Source organism: Terrapene carolina, unplaced genomic scaffold (assembly GCF_002925995.2).
Source record: "Terrapene carolina triunguis isolate 2854851 unplaced genomic scaffold, T_m_triunguis-2.0 Scaffold69, whole genome shotgun sequence".
NCBI lineage: Eukaryota > Metazoa > Chordata > Testudines > Emydidae > Terrapene > Terrapene triunguis.
Window position 1 is genome coordinate 27,701,985 of NW_020664420.1, and position 20,903 is coordinate 27,722,887.

General features: G+C 42.5%; 1 protein-coding gene across 1 annotated transcript in view; it reads right to left on the bottom strand.

Moving 5' to 3' along the window:
• IL6ST (interleukin 6 signal transducer) overlaps positions 1–20,636 on the bottom strand; it is a 56,123-nt gene extending 35,487 nt beyond the window's left edge. The window contains exons 1-6 of the mRNA XM_026649227.1: positions 20,554–20,636; positions 12,735–12,815; positions 7,054–7,365; positions 5,517–5,649; positions 3,950–4,110; positions 2,339–2,490 (exon numbers count right to left, since the gene is read on the bottom strand). Coding sequence (XP_026505012.1) covers positions 2,339–2,490; positions 3,950–4,110; positions 5,517–5,649; positions 7,054–7,365; positions 12,735–12,815; positions 20,554–20,557 — 843 coding nt within the window. The 5' untranslated portion in view covers positions 20,558–20,636. The remainder of the gene's footprint in view (positions 1–2,338; positions 2,491–3,949; positions 4,111–5,516; positions 5,650–7,053; positions 7,366–12,734; positions 12,816–20,553) is intronic.
• Between the last annotated feature and the right edge of the window lie 267 nt (positions 20,637–20,903).

The window sequence follows — 20,903 nt, forward strand, 5'->3', positions numbered from 1 at the left end:
CACACACACACACACACACACACACACACACACACACACACACACACTTTAAACTCAGCAGGAGTGTTGTGGAAAGATTTCTAATGAGGGTAGAAGTTCTAAAAGAAAGCATCTGAAATAATATTGCAAGGTAGACTAGCACTGTGAATACCTGAAAGTGAAAATGACTACAGACTGTTTCATTCACATCATCTGAGTGATGCATCTACACTAGTGATGCATCTACACTAGTCTACACTAGTGATTTTACAGTGGCATAGCTGTAGCGATGCAGCTGCGCTGCTGTAAGATCGCTCCTGTCGACATAAGAAAACCACTTGCACAAGCAGCGGTAGCTATGTCAGTGGGAGAAGGTCTCCCACCGACATACACTGACAGATGCGCCAGTGTGGTCAGCGCTAACTTATGTCGCTCAGGGGTGCATTTTTTCACACTCCTGAGCAACAAAAGTTATATCGACAAAAGTGGTAGCATAGATATAGCCTAAGGGATCGCACAACCTGAACTCTAGTAAATTTTTAAAAAGTGAGTTAAATAGTTTCAGACACTAGATCAGTTGCCAAATCTCCCAACTAGTTTTTAGTGGTCGTACCCATCATTTTTTTGTTCTTTAAAAATGCTGTTCATTCCCTATTGTTGTGAGAAAAAAAATATTTAAAATAAAGGAGAAAATATAGGGTTCTTGAAGAGGGACAGGGAAGGAGGGTGGAAGGGCAGGTTGAAGGTAAATTGGATAGCATAACCCAAAGTAATGGCCTCCAATATCCATTTGTCCAATGTTATAGCCTCCCATGCTTGATGAAAGAGAGACAGGAGGTGCCCAAAATGAGGAAGGGGAGTTGTGTCATGCAGCTGTGAAAACCTGATCATTGGGTGGCCTGGACGCTTGTTGTCCAAACAAAACTGGTGTTTGGACAATGCTGGAGACTAGGATGAAGCAGTCAAGGCAGCCTCAGGCTTTTTCTTTGAAAATCTTGACCTCTTAGCTGGTTTTTCTGGTGGCCTATGGTAGGCAGAAAATTGCGCAGAGCAGAATCTTTGTGCTGACTGAGACCTGCTAAACGTCCTCTTTTGTACAGGTGTGTATAATCCTAAAGACTGAAGTGTTGTCACAGAGTCCTTCAGGGTATGAAGTGAGTAGTCTGTGGAATCTGTGAAAAGCTTCTGCTATCGAAAGGTAAATATTCCACTGGGGATTGTCTCTCTTGGGGAAACCCAGACAACTGAAGCCAGGAAGCTCACGTCATCACTACTGTGGTGGAAACAGACCAGGTTTCAGTGTCTGTTGCATCGAGAGAAAACTGCAGTGTTTTTGCCAAGAACTGACCCTCCATTATTATGGCGATGTACTGTTCTCGACGTTTCTTTGGCAAATGGTCAATAAAGCATTGAACTACTCATAGTTCAGGTAGTCATATTTCGACATCAGCACTTTGTGATTAGCTATCCTGACCTGTAAACTGTAATGTTGCTGAAGAGTAACACCTACGACCAAAAAGGTCCAGACGTTTCTGGTCCTCCTTATAAGGGGAGGTTTCTGAATATGTTGCGTGCCCCTTTCATCGACTGCATCCACAACCAGAGAATTTGGTGCTGGGTGAGAGAATAAAAACTCAAAAGATACCATGTCCCAGCCAGGGATTCTAACAACCTGCTTGCATGTAGTGGGGGTAGTGGTGGTGGGCTATTACTGGAGTTTGCCAGCTGTTCTTGGCTGACTCTAGGAGGGCTTTAGTAATTGGCAGTACCACCAGGCTGAGGCAGAGGTGTGCAATATGTCCAGGAGCTTGCAATGGGAATACTGGACTTCTTCCAGGGAAATTTGCAAGGTGCCAGTGACTTGCTTCATCACTTCATTACTGGAATAGCCTAAAGTCATCAGCCAATGATAGTGGTGGCATTACTGCCTTGTCAGGTGACAATGAAATGTTTGTAAAAGGGGGGGGAGGTCACCTTCTTGTCCATCCTTGCCTCTTTCTCCTCAAAGGTCTGCTCAGGCTCAGAGCTAAGAAACCACTGAGAGTCCCTTCCCAAGAGCAGTAAAGAGGCGAACTAAATGAGAGAAAGGCTATCAGCAGTCATAGGTATCAATACATAATGGGACGGAACACCCCCTACACCCCAAAATAAACATCACTGAAGAGAAATAATTTATGTCGTGCAGTAAAGCAGTACTTCTGGAGGTAGCAATACACTGAGGAAAGCATGGCTTATATAGTACCAAGGAAGGGCATTGAAGCAACAGATGAGCTTCGGCTGCACATGATGCTGAATGGAGACTCTGGATTAGTGTGGGAGAGTGCACAAGAAGTCACTAAAACATTTAAAATAAGGTTACCTCCATCCAGTCTGGGCTGTCACTGATCCTGTATCGAATATTAAATTTCAGCTCCATCTCAACAAGTGAAATTTGGTTCTCCCATGACAGTTTCAAGACAGTGGGTAGTTCTCCTGAATTGACTGCTAAGTTGTGTGGAGGTAGAGGTTTCACTAGAAGAGAATGAGAAAGTACTGAATTATCCAAGTGCTGTACTGTTTAATTCATATGTATAGCATGAAGTATGGTATTTAATATACCTGGCATATTTTTATTGGTTTACAAGTTCATTTCTCTTTGCTATTATCTAGACCAGAGGTGGGCAAACTACAGCCCACGGGCCACATCCGGCCCACATGACCCTCCTGCCCGGCCCCTGAGCTCCTGGCCCGAGAGGCTACCCCCCGGCCCCTACCCTGCTGTCCCCCCTCCCCTGCAGCCTCAGCTCACTGCACCGCCAGCACAATGCTCTGGGCAGCGGGGCTGTGAGCTCCTGGGGCAGCGCAGTTGCAGAGCCGGGGCCTGACCCAGTGCTCTGTGCTGTGCGGTGATGTGGCTGGCGCCAGCCGGGCAGTACAGCTGTAGCACCACCAGCCACCGCTGCTCCACACAGCACAGTAAGGGGGCAGGGAACGGGGGGGTTGGATAGAGGGCAGGGGAGTTTGGGGTGGTGGTCGGGAGTGTGAATAGGGGTTGGGGCGGTCAGAGGGCGTGGAACAGGGGGGTTGAATGGGGGCAGGGGTCCTGGGGGGGCAGTCAGGGGACAGGGAGCGGGGGGAGCGTCAGGGAACGGGGGGGTTGGATGGGGCAGGAGTCCCCGGGGGGGGGCCCCCCGTCAGGGAGCAAGAAGTGTGGGGGTGTCCAGCGGTCGGATGGTGGGGGAGGCTGGGACACGCCTGACTGTTTGGGGAGGCACAGCCTCCCCTAACCAGCCCTCCATACAATTTCAGAAACTCGATGCAGCCCTCAGGCCAAAAAGTTTGTCCACCCCTGGTCTAGACTACTCACTGACAGTACCAGATGCCTGGAGAGTGCTCTTTCTTTGGAGGAGATAATGTATTGCGGAAAAGCTGAATAATGAGGTCTATAAATTTTCCACCTTTCAGAAATGAAAGGCCAGATTCTAGCCCTTCTTACAGCTGCATAAACATGGCTGGAGTAGTACTACCCCTGCCTAGGGGACTATACTATAATGGTTCCTATGGCACCCCTCCAGTCCCAGTGAAGACATGACTCTACTCTGGTAATAACTGGCTGCCAGAAAGGCTTTTTTGGGGTGGGAATTGGTAGGTGCAATTGGTTGCTACACTTTACATTAGAAATTGGCTGGGTAGCAGGCTGCTTCTCTTCCTCTCCCCTCCCCCTCCCCCTCCCCCCCAAAGATCTGGAGTGAGGTGGGGAGAGAAAAATCAGAATCACCTTTCACATCAAGACCTCTGCCCAGCACTGCTCAGGATCTAGTCCATAGTATACTACTTTTCTGAGCACAGAACTACTGTTGCCAACAGCTTGAAGTATTTTACAATATAGAAACAGCATCTACACCCTAGTTCAACAACATTCAGAGCAGTAACAATTAGTTCTATTGCAATTCTTCAGTACTTCAGGATCTTAATTAAAGCATATAGTTACCAATGTCCACAGGATCAAAATCAATGTGCTCAGATTCAGCCTTCCCAAGGGCATTGTTAGCTTCCACCCAGACCTCCAGGTTGACAAAAAACTGAACATTGGAAATGTCACAAGAGTTATTTACACCTTGTGGTTCGCAGTCAGACAAGGTTTCTAGTGGCCTAAATTGAGAGTTAAAGAAAAAGCAAGGTTAAAATAAAGCAGTAGTTTGCATTTATACGAAGCACTTTCTATCCAAAGATCTCAAAGTGCTTTAAAAAGGAATGAATCTAGCCCATGTCATACAGTAAATCTGCAGCAAAGCTGGGACCAGAACACTGGTCTTTCAAATCCAAGTCCCATGCCTTAACAAGAAGCCCAACCCATCCTTAGTTATGGAATTAAAATACATAACTTTTTTGTAAAGTGATAAGGTGGATGAGAGAATATCTTTTATTGAACCAATTTCTGTTGGTAAAGGAAACAAACTTTTGAGCTACAGAGACCTCTTCCTTCAGGTAAAGTGATAGGTATAACATGAAAGGGACCCAAGCTCCAGGCAATATTAGAAGCTCTAATGGATGACCTATGGTGTATATTCATTGCCATAAAACTTCAGTGCTTGCACTGCTTTACTTCTCTGCAGCTTTCAACACAGCAACAAGGTGCCGCTGACTTGCTTACAAGACACAGCTGCAGTAGACAACACATCACCACAATGGCTTCAATTCTTTTCAAAAGCTACCCAGAATTGGGATGGGAATCTATTCCTCTTCCCTAAAACTGATCAGCTGGGGAGTCTTGCATCCACCCCAGTAATCTACATGAGACCTCCTGAAGAGGTTGAGACATGCAATGGACCCTGTAGCGAACAATTCATTGACGACACCCACACCACCCAGCTTTCACCTAATTTTGAACAGATATTACCATTGCCTACCTTGAGAAGTTTAGTTACAGTTAAAAGAGATACCAACTCCTGGATGCAAAGCAATTGGCTGGTTCAAACTAAACCTAAGCAAGACTGAAGTAACACCAGTGGGAGAGAAGAAGCAATGTGAGCAGCTCACAGCTTTCCCACCATAATCAGAATCAAGGTTAAATAATAATAATAATAATAAAAAAAAGCAGACATCCAACCAAAAAAGCTGTCTTCAAGGGTAAAGAACATAAGCCACTGGACTATCACCATTCAGATTTATTTACCTGTTCAGCATCAGTTACAGCGATGCTTGCCACAGAAATACCCATAACTGATGCAGAATCTGGTTCAAGCTGTACAATAGCTTAATACCAATGAGATCTGTACAAGACTCTCTTCCCTGCACTTTCTCGGTCTTGGGAAAAAAATCATTTTATTTGCTTAAGTTTAAAATCTTAAACTGTAGGACAAACTTGAATTGTCAAATGTTTTACCCTGAAACAGGCTACAGCAGCCTCAAAAGTCTAAATTTACAGTCTAACAAAATATATTCTTTTAAAAAGTTTAACAATCTTAAAGTATTGGAACAGTTTTATTTAGCCTACATGCAAAACTCTAAAAATGATTAAGATGGGATATACCATAAAGCTTAGACAAGATACTTACCATTGAGATTTTAAACGGAAATCAGTAGCTAGGAACGTATCCCTTCCAGGATTCCAGGTACAAGTCATAATAAATTTAGTTTTTGACATCTGACGCACAATGCAACTCAAATTTTCAGGCTTCTCTGGGGGCACTGTATGAAAAAAGTTACTATATGTAATTTATGTGCACATACATTTGATTCCAATGAAAGCAGCAATGAATACACTGTTGCAAGAGTAATTTAGTTAAAATGGGAAACAATTTATTTACTACTGCATTTAGTAAATGCTAAATATTAGGAGATAGAGAATATCTAGTGAAGTGTAATGCATAGATGCCTTGAGAAAAAAAGTCTGTAGTGGTAGGAGTCATCACTGAACAGAAAGCATATGATTTGGGGATGGAATGAAATTTGAGACAGGACAAGGCCTAGAAGGCTAGCACAGAATGCACTGGAATGGAAGGCAGCAACGGGAGTAGTGAGGCAGCAGATCGGTTTGTGAAGGAAAAGGAAGAAATAAGAGACCACACATTGCTGTAGTATTGATAATATTTCAGGAGTTTAAGCTATGAAGATGTTAACAGATCATAATGGCTTATTACTATAGATAGGTTCTCTCACATACACAAGATACCATGTGCAGAATGGGTAAAAATGGGTAAAATTCATCCCAATATAGAGAGCCCACACCTAATCTCCAGATATTTTTATTGTTTGGGGCCTAAGCATGTGTTTTCTGCACTACATTTTGTTCTTCATCATTTTGCAAGTACTAAGACAGACAACATGGTACTCCGCGCATGGCTGAGCTAAGTAACCTTGGAGTTGGATTTCTCATTTATATATGTTAGAAATATTCTAGTCTCCTACCACAAACTTCCAGAGGATTGCTATTCGTGGTGTTGCAATATAATTTCCCAAGAATACTTTCTTTCTACAACTACTGCATTCCAAGGATAATATGCAATTTTGACAGCTGTGAACGTGATGAAAAGCACGTCTGTTGATAACCCCATCAGAAATTGAACATGAAGTTTTATGAACATTATTAAAAAGGAAAAAAAATAAGTTAAAACCCAAACAGATATTGTGAGAATGAGACACAATCATTAAAAATATGCTTTAGAAAAATAAGACTCTTCAAGAACCACATTCTTTCTATCAAGCCCTTCATCAGCTCAATGATTTCTAAGAGATACCATTTTCATTGTGACACGTTCACATTTTCTTCACAGAGCTTCATGCATGTGCAGTTCTCTTGGTACCCTTTTACATATATGAAATACTTAATGTATTTTCTGCTTTGTGGATCATCTTTTTCAAAGTACTTTCATTTGTTCTGTGTGTTTAGCTTTGGGAGATTTTTTGTACAATTGTTCCAGAGGAAGAAGGGTTAAGAGGATACACCAAAATGTCCTTGAAAAACATTTTCTACAAGGCAGAGAAGAAAATGGAAACTTGCCAACATTATACAGTATCTCTCTATACATAAACATTTAATGGGAAATTTATGATGTCCAAAGAAGAAAAAGAGAGGAATAAAAAGCTACTTACGGCCCAGGGTAACTGCAATTCCATAGATATTCTGCTCAATCTGTCCATCTGCTAAAACGTTGCATGTCAGAGGAGTAGCTAAAGTAGAGGTGTCACTAAATGTGACACTGGAAACAGTTCTGTTTATTACACGGTATTGTTCTTTAGGCACTACAGAATTTTTGATTTTCCAAATAATCTGATTGGCATGTATATTGCCAAAGTCAAGACAACTCTCATTGAGAATGCACAATGCTGTAAAATTGGAGCCAAGGGTCAACACTGGAGACTCTGGGATGATGTAACCACATGACTGTACAAGTCCACCTGAAACTAAAAGGGATAAAATCAATTTGAAATATCACATTTCCATATGAAATCTTTGTATTACTATTGTTACAAATAATCTTTAACACTACTGCTACTGAAAGATTAGGAAAAATATTTGTGAAGACTATTTTGTGCATCTGGCAGTATGTGTGTATAGACAGTTACACTGTATTGTGCAGGTCAAGTGTATTTCTTGTCTAATGCACTAGCACGAGCAAATCACTCATGCACTGATTTAGGGGAAGTTACTGTGCATACTCTTCCTCAGGTATTGCAAGAGCATGTTACCAGTAACAACAGAAGAACTGGAACTGAAATGACAGAGACAGAGAAAATGAGATTAAAGATAGGATGCTTAATTATCTTTGTTTTTTCTCCTACACTCATCCTCTCCCCACTGCTGGAAAGACCTTTGTAAACAACAACAAAAAATACCCATTATAAAAATTCTGTATCTACTATTTTAAAAGGTGCTCTATCAAAAACGTGACTTCTGAAATTATTCAGTCCTCCCCCCTCACCCCACCAAAAAAAGTTGCTTGAGCAGCAATTACCACAACAATCATATTTTTAGGAAATTCAGGAGTTATTTTTCTCTTCTTTTAATGAATCTCTATCTAGCACAGGAGTGGGCAAAATACAGCCATGACTAACATTTCTGTCAGGCCTTCTCTGCCCCCTCGTGTTCTCTGAGTCTGGGCTGCTAAAAGTCCTGCGGTGCAGCGGGGCGTTCAGGCAGGCTGCCTGCCTGCTGTGGCCCCACGCTGCTCCCGGAAGCAGCCGGCTGCTGCTGGCACGTCTCTGCACGCCCCTGGTGGTGGGGGAGGCAGCTCCATGTGCTGCCCCAGCACCATCCTCACAGCTCCCATTGGCTGGTTTCCTTGCAGGGGCGGTGCTTGTGGGCGCAGGCAGCACACGGAGACCCGCTGACCCTCAGCCTGCCTGAGCCCTGCTGCGCCGCCAGCCGGGAGCCGCCTGTGGTAAGTGCCTCCCAGACTGAGCCTGCACCTCGCACCACCTCCCACACCCCAAACCCCTGCCCCAGGTCAGAACCTCCTCCTGCACCCAAACTCCCTCCCTCCTGCACTCAAGCTCCCTCCCTCCTGCACTCAAGCTCCCTCCCAGACCCCGCACTCCCTCCATTAATATAGTAGAAATGTACGGCCCATGACAACTTACCAAGATTCATGGAGTGGCCCCCTGCGAAAATTATTGCCCACCCTGATATAGTATATTGAAATGAATGGAATATATATTCATTAAAATAATGAATACAATCCATATCTGTTTAGATTCCCACTGAGCAGTTATTTGCCATACTAAATTCCCCAGGACATGTAATGAACCAAACAAAAGAACTTTTGTTTTTCTGAGTCAGTCAACTGGTGACCAGCTAGCAAAGCCCAATCATGGGGCATATGGAGGTCATCTATATTTCTCACTAGGAAGCCAGTGGACTTCATACAACTAATCACAAAAAAGTAGTTACCTATTTTACCTATTCTGTAACTGCTGGTCTTTGAGATGTGGATGCAGACACGTATTCCACTCCGGAATGTGTGCGCCCAGTACACTGAAGCCAAAGAACTTTGCCTAGCCATATCCATAGGGTCAGCGCTTGTGGCCTGTGGACATTAGCCCCTCCCCAGGCTATTTAAGAGCAGCACTCTTCTCGATTCCTTTGCACTGAACATCAAGGGCAAAGACTCTGATGCAGGGGGGGATGGAGGATGGGTTGGGGAATACATGTCTGGACCCACATCTTGAAGAACAACAGTTACAGAACTGTCTTTACTTCTTCGAATGGCTGCAGATGTGTATTCCATTCAAGTGACTCACAAGCAGTACTTGTAGGAGGTGGGGCTCAGAGTCCATTTCAACAATGACTTTAAAACTGCCTTGTCAAAGTTTGCATCTGATAGAGATGCTGCAGAAACAGCATAACGTTTGGTAAAAGCATGTACTGAAGACCATATCGCAGACCTGCAAATGTCCAATATTGAAATATTGGTGAGTAATGCAGTCAATGTTGCTTGGGATCTCAAATGAGACTGTAATGTCTGTGGGGCACAGAATAAGATACTTCATATGCCATGGTAATGCAGGAGCCATTTGAAAGTAGTCTGCAAAGAGATTGTCTGACCCTTCATAGGAGACAAAAAGTTGAGGAGAGACCTGAAAAAGGATTAGTCCCCTCTAAGAAATATGCCAGACATCGTCTCACCTCCAACATCTGAAGTTGTTGTTCATGTGAATTCAAATATAGTTTAGGAAAGATTATTGGCAAGTAAATCACTTGGTTAAAGTGAAACTGCAAAACAACTTTTGACATAAATTTGGATACCACCTTAGGGCCACTTTGTCTTTGAAAAACTGAGTACAAGAGGCTCCAACATAAAAGTCTGAAGCTCACTTACAACTGCTTCATCAGGGGATGACGAAGAGGATGCCTATGGTACTGAGGGCTGGTCCAGTTCCTGCTCCTCTTGTGGCTGCTCATGAGAGGGATCTCAAATCTGTTCGGTGCCAAGCTTGGCACTGACCCTAGGGTGCTTGCAGCATTGATTCTAGACAGCCAGTAGATAGACCCAGCTGAGGTAGCTGCAGGGATGCTCTTGATTGGGGGAGGGGGGGTGAACTCCCACCAGTTCCAAAAGGGCCACTGTTATGGCCTTGGTTCCCAAAGGTGAATGGTCCCAGGGTCCTTTCAATAACCCCCTTACTAGTACTAAGTTTGAAATCAGGGCGGGTAGGTGGTATAACCCAACAGTGGGATCAGATAGGTTGGGACACACTTCTTCAGAGTCCAGTGAAGATAATGACTTCCTGCAACCAAGGTGGTGCTGTACCCATCAATACCGGTGAAGAAGGTTCAGACTCTGAAGGGGAACTGGGGAGATCATCTGTGGCTTTCCCCTAAACGGTACCACTTTAATCGATACCCTGATGGATGAATCAGCTAGAACTGTGCAGTGCAGAGGTGAAGCCACTGACATCAGTACCTTGGGTGCCCGGCAAGTCTTTTGAACTGCTGGTGACAGCAGCACCAAGAGCTTGAACAACTTTCTTGCAGCCTCAATTGTTTCAGGAGCAGATGGTACTGGGAAAACAGTGAGGTAATCTCAACGAGGGTGTTTCGGGAGCCAGTCTTGCAGACCCGTACTGGGCTCTAGAATCAAACTCCAGCACTTAGAGGTGTACTCTGGGGAGTGTGTCCGCTTTGAATGCCCTCATGATTCCTTAGAGCTTGACCTCTTCACCTCTTTCAATGATCCCGGTACAGAGTCAGTTTCTTATGCCTCTTCTTTGGTATCAGCAATGCCAACCTGCCCTGCGGTACTAGTAACACTGGAGGTGTGCTACGGAGCGACGCCAAGGTGCTCGGTACTCGGACCTAAGTAGATGTCTCAGATAAGAGGATGTAGTGCCAATTCTAGAAGCAGATATTTCAATCTAGTTGCCCTGTCTTTTTTGTAATGGGGCTTAAAGCCCTTACAAATGCCACATTGGTCACTCATGTTAGCCTTCCCCAAGCACTTAAAGCAGCTGGGGTGAAGGTCGCTATCAGGTATTACCTTACCACAGGGCTTGATACCCAGAGAGTGAGGCATCTCTCTGGTAACAGGGCTGGTAATCAAAACAACAATTTTTTTTAAAACACTAATCAACTAACTACTAAAACTACACTAACTATACAACGTGTACTATTTATATGTTCAACTGAAGACTTGCAGATTCAAGGAAAGGGAGCTCCAACAACCGTCATGGGAGGCTGCAGGTGGCTCTGCCCTTAATGCCGGCATGCAGTGCGTGAGACACCAGATGACACTCATGCCGCCCCGATGGGCACTGCTAAAGGGAAAAACTGAAAACCCTGCACTGGAACGCGCACACCGACCGTGGAATTGACATGTGCAATCACTCAATGTGGCATTTTCTGTTGACTCACGTTAATTCCCTTCTTTTGAAGGGAACGCTTCATGACTCTCACAATTGTGAGCCTAAAATAATTAAGATCTCTACTGAAGAGAGAGAAAAGTACAAACAATCTGGGTACTAAAATGCAGAAACAATGTAAGAATTACCACAACCGGCACAGGATTTATTGATTACATATACTATCGTAGGCCTCAGATACTAAAGGGAATGAGTTACAAACCCACTTTTTTTAATCTGTTCAGTTATTTAGTATGCAAATTAAGCATAAATTAATAGATCACTAGTCTAAGAATTACAGATTTAAAGTTGCTACTTAGCATCCATGAATGACACCACATAAATTATCCCACTGAAGAGATGTACTGGGGTATCACTCTCGATTTTCCTGAAGAGGAAGCGGTGGTTATGAGTGAGCCAGCCTGCCTGAGAACCACTATGTCACATCTAGTGACCCAGTCTGCAGCTTCACCTTCCTTTGCCGGAAGCATGTGGGCAAAGTAGGGAGCAAAGCACTCAGAGGTGCTGCATTAGTGTAGCCAACTACGCAGGACAGCATTCCTGCATTAGAGGCTGTTTTTTTGGGAGATAAAACACAAAATTTGTGTCTGCAAGGTAGGAAGGTGGGAGAACAGAGACAGAGTGAAAACAGGAGGACAAAGGAAAGAAAGAACAACAGGTGAAAAACCAAGCAGACATGGAAACAGAAAATTACAGTATGAGACAAAAAATAAAAGATCTAATCAATAACAGCATCTGTTATCCATCAGATAGAAGATGGTGGTGCAAAAAAAGACACAAAAATTATAAATGGGGAAGAACACCATATCTTTGGGATAAAAGTACTTTCAGACTGCACTCTTTAAGAGGTATAATTCAGAGAAGGAAGTGCCTCCAAAAACTAATGCTCAATCTCTCCTTTATTTCATTCTTAGATGTGTAATTTAAGGTGAGGAATTCTACATGTATGAATGTTTTACCTAGAATGTTATATGTTAAAGAAGGCTGCGATAATTGGCAGTTTTAAGAAACATCTATTTTTCCAGTTTATTAACTCTGTGCATTTGACAGCACTGTGTCTAATCTGTTCCAGTGCTGCCTCTGTATAGTCAATTTCTGCCTTTTGCTTTGCTCTTCCCACAGCAACAAGGGAGAGACCATAGGAAAATGTGACCACAGAGCTTCAGGTGCAGTACCTGGAACTAATTTTAATTTGTTTTTTTGAGATCAGCTGGCTAAAAGGACATCAATGCCAGTAGCCATAATTGAGTGAGAACTCTGTCTCTTTGGATTATTTGTTTCTACAAATAGCTAGCACAATAGTGCCCTAATTCCTCATTGGGACCACTAGGCACTACTGCAACATAATCATCATTAGCAACAGCTAGCTGCTCTAATAAGTCCATGACCTGTCCAACATTTTCATTTAGTCTTACCTCCAAGAGAGCAAACGCTCAGGGAAATATATAAAGCATTCATCACCCAGCTCCATCGAGAAGACATTTTGCATATAGTTCCTGTAAAAAACAAAGATTTTATATAGTTTCCATTTACTGCATTTGTGTGACCACCAGCTTCCCTTTATTGCTGCAACCCTTGATACCCTGCAGAAAGTCAGGATGGAAGAAGGAAAAGCACACACCTTTTTTCCAATCACTGCAGGAAAAACAGCACGCCTACATGATATAAATAGACGGGCATGGAATTAAAACTGTGCATCCATGCACTGAACTCAAGCCTATACACTCAAACTTCTATTCCATATGTGGCGAAGTATACAAGGAAAGTACCAAATCAGAACAGTGTTGTCTCTTCCCCCACCCCCCACGCACACACACTTGCTTTGCATAAGTGTAAAATCAGTACATAAAGTGCAAGGCAGTAGAGAACCAAGTCTACCATGATCAGTGCTGCTCCCACTAAAGCGAGCGGCAAACTCCTCACTGATTTCAAAAGGGGTAGGATGAGGCCTCAAAGCTAACTACAACAAAAATCATTAAGTAACATTGCTTCAATTACAACCTATTTTTTTAAAGTACACCTCTACCTCGATAAAACGCTGTCCTCGGGAGCCAAAAAAATCTTACCGCGTTATAGGTGAAACCGTGTTATATCGAACTTGCTTTGATCCACCGGAGTGCGCAGCCCCACCCCCCTGGAGCACTGCTTTACCGTGTTATATCCGAATTCGTGTTATAGCGGGTCGCGTTATATCGGGGTAGAGGTGTATATCTGGTGCACAAATTTAACCTTAAGGAAAGTCATAAGAAATAGTGACAAACTATTTTTGAGGAACATGGAGACAGTAGTTAGTAGTTTCAAATCAGGGTACTTAAAAGAGACGTGTAATGCAAAGACAGTTTGGCCAGTTTTCTCGGAAACATTTACCTTTGTTAGAGTAAATATAGCAATCTTGGACAAACTGCTTTTCTTTGGGTTTGATGAGTTATTGATGTGGGGGAGTTTTAAATAGGATTTTATAATGGAAGCTGGAAGCTACATGCAATCATATTTTGGAGATGCACTAGGCTTTTCATAATAAAGCACAGATTTTAGTGCCAGTTTCATCTACTGGATATAAAGATTTTTAAATCTTATATGTTCAGCTTATATGCAAGCAGTTTATATGTAAAGCAGGTAAGAGTACAAATGCTAGATGTTTGTAATCCCCAAAATGTGTTTTGTTGCTATTATCCATGACTGGAGGGAAAAAAGAGGCAACCACCATAACATGGTGTTGGTTCATTTAGTAGGTATAACCAGAATTCTGAATATTGATTATAATTGCTGGATGATATGTGACTTGTATTTTGGCAATTACACAACATTTTATGGTTAAAACAACAAATCCCAGATGTGCTGTAAGCTATTAAAAGCCATGGGTGTCAGAACTTGACCTATGCTTAATGGTACTTATAACAGTCTATTAGAAAAGAAAAATCTGTTTTAACCTTATATTGTTCTAGTTCAATCACAGACAGTAATTAAAAAACCAGACAATTCCAGAACATAAATTAAAAAGACACAGAAAATAAAGTTGAATAGTTAGACTCTCGATAAAGGTACACAGTATTATAAACTTTTAAGATGAATATTTCTTTTTGCCAAAAGAGACAGGGTAATTTCATATAACAGCTGAAGAAGTTAAATAGAGAAAATGGAAGATTACTTCATCCTTTTAAAATAACTTGTAGACCCACAATTCCTTCTTTTCCAGATCATTGTTTAGTTTAGGACATAAAAATGTGTTTTCCTATGCAGCTCTCATGTACCCTATAGACACTAGGGTCTCAATTCTCTACTGCATTACACCTTGGGTAATAATTTACACCTATGCAGAGGGAATATATAGTGCTACCACTACTGTAACTGAGTGGGAAATCTAATTTGTTAACATAGCTGCACTGATGTAAGTGACTACTGAGGGAAGGCGGCAGTGGAGAATCAGGTCTCAGGCCTTCTGCACTGAAAAATTAACTATAAGACACTCAACAAGGTAGTGAAACAAGTAGTTTGTGATTCCAGTGGACTACAGCTTCATAATTACAATGACTCAGTGCTTACCTGAATCCAGGCAACTGGCAAGGATTTCTCCATGTCCCCCAAAAGATTTACCCTCCCATTCATTACCCACAATCTTAGATGTCAAGGCTATCTTCTCTCATGAGAATGGCTTTAATTACTAGCTTCTGAATCAGCAAACCTGTTATTGTAGTCCATGTTAGGGTTTTTTAATTTATTTTTTTTAAATGATTTATTAATTTGTACTCTGAATGTTATAGTTATGTGCCCAAAAAGAAATTTGGTCTTTTTTTTTTTGGTAGACAAAATTAAGTCTTGTAAAAATAAAGTTGTGTTGAACACTAGACATATTTGTACAGTATGTATCTTGCATGGTTGGACTTATGTTTTGTCATTCAGTTCACTTATTACTTGTTATGTACTTTTCTCATCACTTAAAAATCCAAACACCACTCCAGATTCAGAGACAACTATGCTTTCCTGTTAAAAGACTGGGATGGAAAGGGAGAAGATTCTTAAGTGAATATGGGTTTGTGGTAGAGCCTCTGCTCCAGGATGGGTAAACAATAAAATCATCAGATTTCTTCTTTTAAAAATCTAAAATAAAACTATTTAATATTAAATTTGAAAATTATGACAATCTATGTCAAAGCGTCACCTAACTATTAAAGTATCAGAGGGGTAGCTGTGTTAGTCTGGATCTGTAAAAAGCAACAGAGAGTCCTGTAGCACCTTTAAGACTAACAGATGTATTGGAGCATACGCTTTCGTGGGTGAATGCCCACTTCGTCGGATGACATGCATCCGACGAAGTGGGCATTCACCCACGAAAGCGTATGCTCCAATACATCTGTTAGTCTTAAAGGTGCCACAGGACTCTCTGTTGCTAACTATTAAAATAATTTCAAAATATTTAGTAGTACGTTTGCTGCCAAGTTTTAAAGAAAGTCAAAGCACTGAACTGGCGGAAGTCACTGGCTATGCACATGGAACCAGAGTTTGTTGAACACATAAACCAGCTTTTGAAAGTAGTAGCCTGTTCTGCCTGTGCAAAAAGAGTATTTTCTTCATTTCATCTTATTCCACTAGTTCAGCTCAACGACTAGTTTGCTCAAATGAAGCCAACTGTGAGTTGAAAATGTAGGAAACATTGTTTTCTTTCCTCCATTCTATGAATAAAAACTAGGTATAAGAAGATAAAATCTACTAGCTCTAAACTCATGAAGGACATGGTCTCCAGCTCAATTCAGTGTGGATAATACTTTTCATTTAATAAATCAATTGTAAATGAAAATCATGTTTTAATAAGAAAAAAATTTATCCAGCGCATTTAAGTTTTATTTAATTAAATATCATTTGTGCATTTTTAATTGAATTCCAATTTCCATACAAATAGAGCTTGAATAAAAAATTTAATAAATAGGAAATGCATCATTCAGCATTATCTAACATAAAAAAGTAAGACAAGAATCTGAATAGATGTATGTTAAGATATATAACTATATAGATAGAGTGTATCCTCCTGGTCAGCAAAAAAGTATTTAGTGTAAAGACTATAATTAATTCAATGTGTTTTAACGGTTAACAACCAAGAGTCAACCTCTCTAAGCGAATAATCAAAAAGTAGAAATGCAAAACAAGATTAAATAATTTAAATCAAGGTTTCCTGCTTGCTGATTGAAATCATGGTTAAAATCGGTGATTCAATTTGCTCTGATTAAAATCAATCCATCCTGCTCTGTGACTTTAAGACTTTATGCTGGGGATGAGGAGAACAGAGACACTGCTGTTGCTGCCTCTTATCCACAAACTCAATTGGGACAAAAATAATCACTAGTCTATGTTGTGTGGTTGCTTTTCAATCACCAATCCCAGAAACAAGCTTCTGATCTGACTTCCACTTCAAATTTTGGGTGTCATGACTGACTACATGACTGACTAGTACATCTGAAAAAGACTGACCTTCCACCTTAGTTTCCCCATGTACAATAAATGGCACTGAACAGCAGTTGTTCCCCAATGTGTACTTGACAAGTCAAGGACATACAAAAGTCCGATATGTGCACTCTATAAATAATGTGATACTAGAAAACTCAAGGGAGAATTTAGCAAGTAGAGGGCCCAGTGAACAAAACCTAGGGCAGGCCAGTTTTCATTTCCAGTGTCGAGCAGAACTGCCTGGTCAGCAGAGAAACACAGGCATCTTAAGTGCAGATCAGCAGTGTGTGACAGGAAGCAATTACATTTCGCTTGTCCACAGTAGATTTTAGGTTGTCCCAAGCTGCTGCACAAAAAGATTTCCTAACTTATTTCAGTCAGCCACAAAATGACAAGAAAGGAAAAGGAAAAAGGTATCAAAGAAGTGATGATTTCAAGGGCCTCACAAATTGCTTTCACAGCTCTGTCTGCCTAACAAGCAAGGGATCAAGGCAGACCTGTCCTCGCTTACAGACAACCCCCCAACCTAAAGCAAATACTCACCAGCAACCACACATCACTGAACAAAAACACTGACCCAGGAACCTATCCTTGTAACAAAGCCAGATGCCAACTCTGTCCACATATCTATTCAAGTGACACCATCATAGGGCCTAATCACATCAGCCATACCATCAGGGGCTCGTTCACCTGCACATCTACCAATGTGCTATATGCCATCATGTGCCAGCAATGCCCCTCTGCCATGTACATTGGCCAAACCGGACAGTCTCTACGCAAAAGAATTAATGGACACAAATCTGACATCAGGAATCATAATACTCAAAAACCAGTGGGAGAACACTTTAACCTGTCTGGCCATTCTATGACAGACCTGCAGGTGGCTATCTTAAAACAGAAAAACTTCAAAAACAGACTCCAACGAGAGACTGCTGAGCTGGAATTGATATGCAAACTAGACACAATCAACTCAGGGTTAAATAGGGATTGGGAATGGCTGAGCCATTACAAACATTGAATCTATCTCCCCTTGTAAGTATTCTCACACTTGCTTCTTATCAAACTGTCTGTACTTGGCTATCTTGATTATCACTTCAAAAGTTTTTTTTCCTCTTACTTAATTGGCCTCTCAGAGTTGGTAAGACAACTCCCACCTGTTCATGCTCTCTGTATGTGTGTATATATATCTCCTCAATATATGTTTCACTCAATATGCATCCAAAGAAGTGGGTTGTAGCCCACGAAAGCTTATGCTCTAATAAATTTGTTAGTCTCTAAGGTGCCACAAGTACTCCTGTTCTTTTTGCGGATACAGACTAACACAGCTGCTACTCTGAAACAAGGCTGTTATGTTACCGTTACTAGCAAAGTGGTCTATTTTCCTTGTTTGCTCAAATAAGAATGTAAATGTTCTGTCAACTTTTCAGCAACTCAAATAATAAGAATGTAAGTGTCATTTCAACTTTTCTGGACAATCTCCTACATGCTATTGCAAAATTGTTTTTCTATACATTTTCTTGGCATTATTATAAAGAATATATATTCAAATAGATTGTACTTCTCAGTGAACTCAGACATACCCCCCCTCACTCGCCTTACACCTCATGGTGGAATCTTAAATCCATTTCACATTTTAAGTATCAAATCAACATGTGGCAAATATGTATCAAGCAGTATGTTTTTTGCCTTTTCTACCACAAGACTGTTCTTCAGTTTGTCTCCTTCAGCTCCTTTAAAGGAAACTTGCTGTATTCATCTAATGTTTTCCTATAGTATCAGTAGTGACAATGAAAAAAGTCTGTGATTACTAATACTTTAAAAATTGGTCAAACTGAAGTCAATTACACTAAATCTTAGTTTGCAATAAATTAAGGAACATAATTGAACTACTATTATATCCCTGTACTGCAGATCTCAACACTTTCTATGAGATAATAGATGTAGTATACAGATAACTTTCTGTAAAACTGCAGTCACTTTTCAGACTTTAAACTATGTAAAAAACAGCACACGTTTTGAACTTGAAGTCACCAGTAGGGATTAATTTATTCAGTTTACAAATAGAAAACATTTTTTTATCTACTAGCCCTAGATATTCAATCTTGTATTTGAAAATCAAGTTTGTTCTTTTGGGCTCATCCAACAGTTTTATTTATAAGGGGGGCAAAAAAAAAAAAAATCAGTTCCCTCTCATATGGTGGTACTAGCTCTCCAATGTTAAGAAGAGTAGGTAGTGGTATAAGCTTAATTTATTCAAGTAAGCATATGACTTAACAGACGGAGGCAGAAGGCTAGTTGATTACAATAGTACCAATTTCATCAGAGTAGAATCATACAAATCTGTTATCTTTAAGTAGATACAGTACTGCATAAGTAGAAGGAAAAACTGTATAACCCGAGAAAAAAAGCTCCTATTTTCAGATTTGTAGCTAAATATTGAAGCTTTGTTTTTGATTAATACTTTACTTCCAGGAATCCGTCTCCATTTTTGATTCTGTGCTCTCTTGATTTGGTTACAGATTTTAAAACATTTAAATTTCCATTCTCTCCCCCCAACCTCATCATAGTGTATTTCAATTCAAAAGTTACCTATATTAACAAGTATCATACTTGTCTCTTATCCTTGCATTTTTCCTCTGAGGAGCTCAGAGAGCTTTAAAAAGGAAGTCAAAGCACAGCTAATCCCGTCTCATATATGGGAAAACAGGTACAAAGAAGCAAACTGATTTGCCCAAGGCCACACAGCAGGCAAGCAGCAGAACTGGGAACAGAACCAATGTCTTGCAACTCCCGGGCCAGCTTCCCATTCTACTGGGTCACCCTTACATAGCATAAAAAAATCCTCTAACGTAATTACACCTTGCATACAATGTGTCCGTGTGGTTTGAAGCATTTTATTATTGGCTGTTCCTTAATGCCAACATTCATACTGCTTTCATAAGTTATCTTAAAGGGTATTTGGGTGCCAAACTAGGATGCCATTTCATTTATGTCAGGGATTGGGTTATAAACAGGAGTAGAAGAGGTTACAGGCCGCCTCTTTCCAGCATTACACGTCTGCCTTTCTGAATGTGATGGAAGGACCAGAATAATCAAAAAGTAGTTGTAGGGGGAAAGGAAAAAAACGCTCGCAAGCGCACAATCAGGTTGCCTTTTAAACCCGCGCCACGGGGCTGCAGCCTCCGGCTCCCTGTGCGGGCACGCTCGGGAAGTCAGGACATCGGCAAAGCAGCCGGGAGCACTAGTAAAAACGCCGTTATCTCAGTTCACCAGGCACCCACCCGCCCTGGCCGCGCTCTCCAGCTCCGGGCACGATCAGCTGGCGGGACAGCGCGGCGGCCGAGCTCGCTCTTGCCAGACAGACACCCCCTACCCCACCCCACACGGGGCCGCCGCTCTGCTCCCGGCTCCGCCGGCGCCACGGGGACCGTTAACGGACCGTCTCAACGGCCACTGCGGAGGGTCTGCTCTGCTGGCTCCGCACCAGCACGCTCGCCTCACCCAACGCGCGCGCCGGCCCGAGCGGGCCCAGCAAAGCCGGCCCGGGGACCCGGACAGAAACACCCGGTGGGAGGAGGGGAGACTGTGAGGCCTGTAGCCCGAGCACGTTATCGGGCGGGGGGGTGGTGGTGAAGAGTGTACGAGAAGGGGCTCCGGGGCGAAAGGAGCCGCACGCAGCCCCAGTCGGGCCCTGACCGACACTCCACCTCCCCCCAGTTCCCTGACGCTCCTGGGGAGCCCCTGCCCTACCTGCCGCATCCCCCACGGCCCAGGCACAGTACGGGTCCCGCTCACCCATTCGCTAAGTAGCGGCGTCAGCCCAGGCCTGGACCATATTCCCGATCCCGTCCTGTACGGGCAGTACGGGTCACTGTCTGCCTCCCGGACCCAACTCGGACACCCATTGGCCCGGGCCGGCCAAGGGGCTGACGTCACGAAGGAGGCGGGGCTTCCCGTAACGAGCTTCCCGGATGCCAGAATTCTAGGGTTGCAGGGGCACTGCTAGCGGGGGAGGAGGGAACCAGGGCGCTTCCCCCCCCCCCCGCGCCTGCGGGTGTTTGGAATATTCTGCTGGGCCCTTAAGGCGGGGATGGTAGGATTTTACTCCTCTTGCAGGATAGGGCAGCGGACTGTTCTATTCCCTC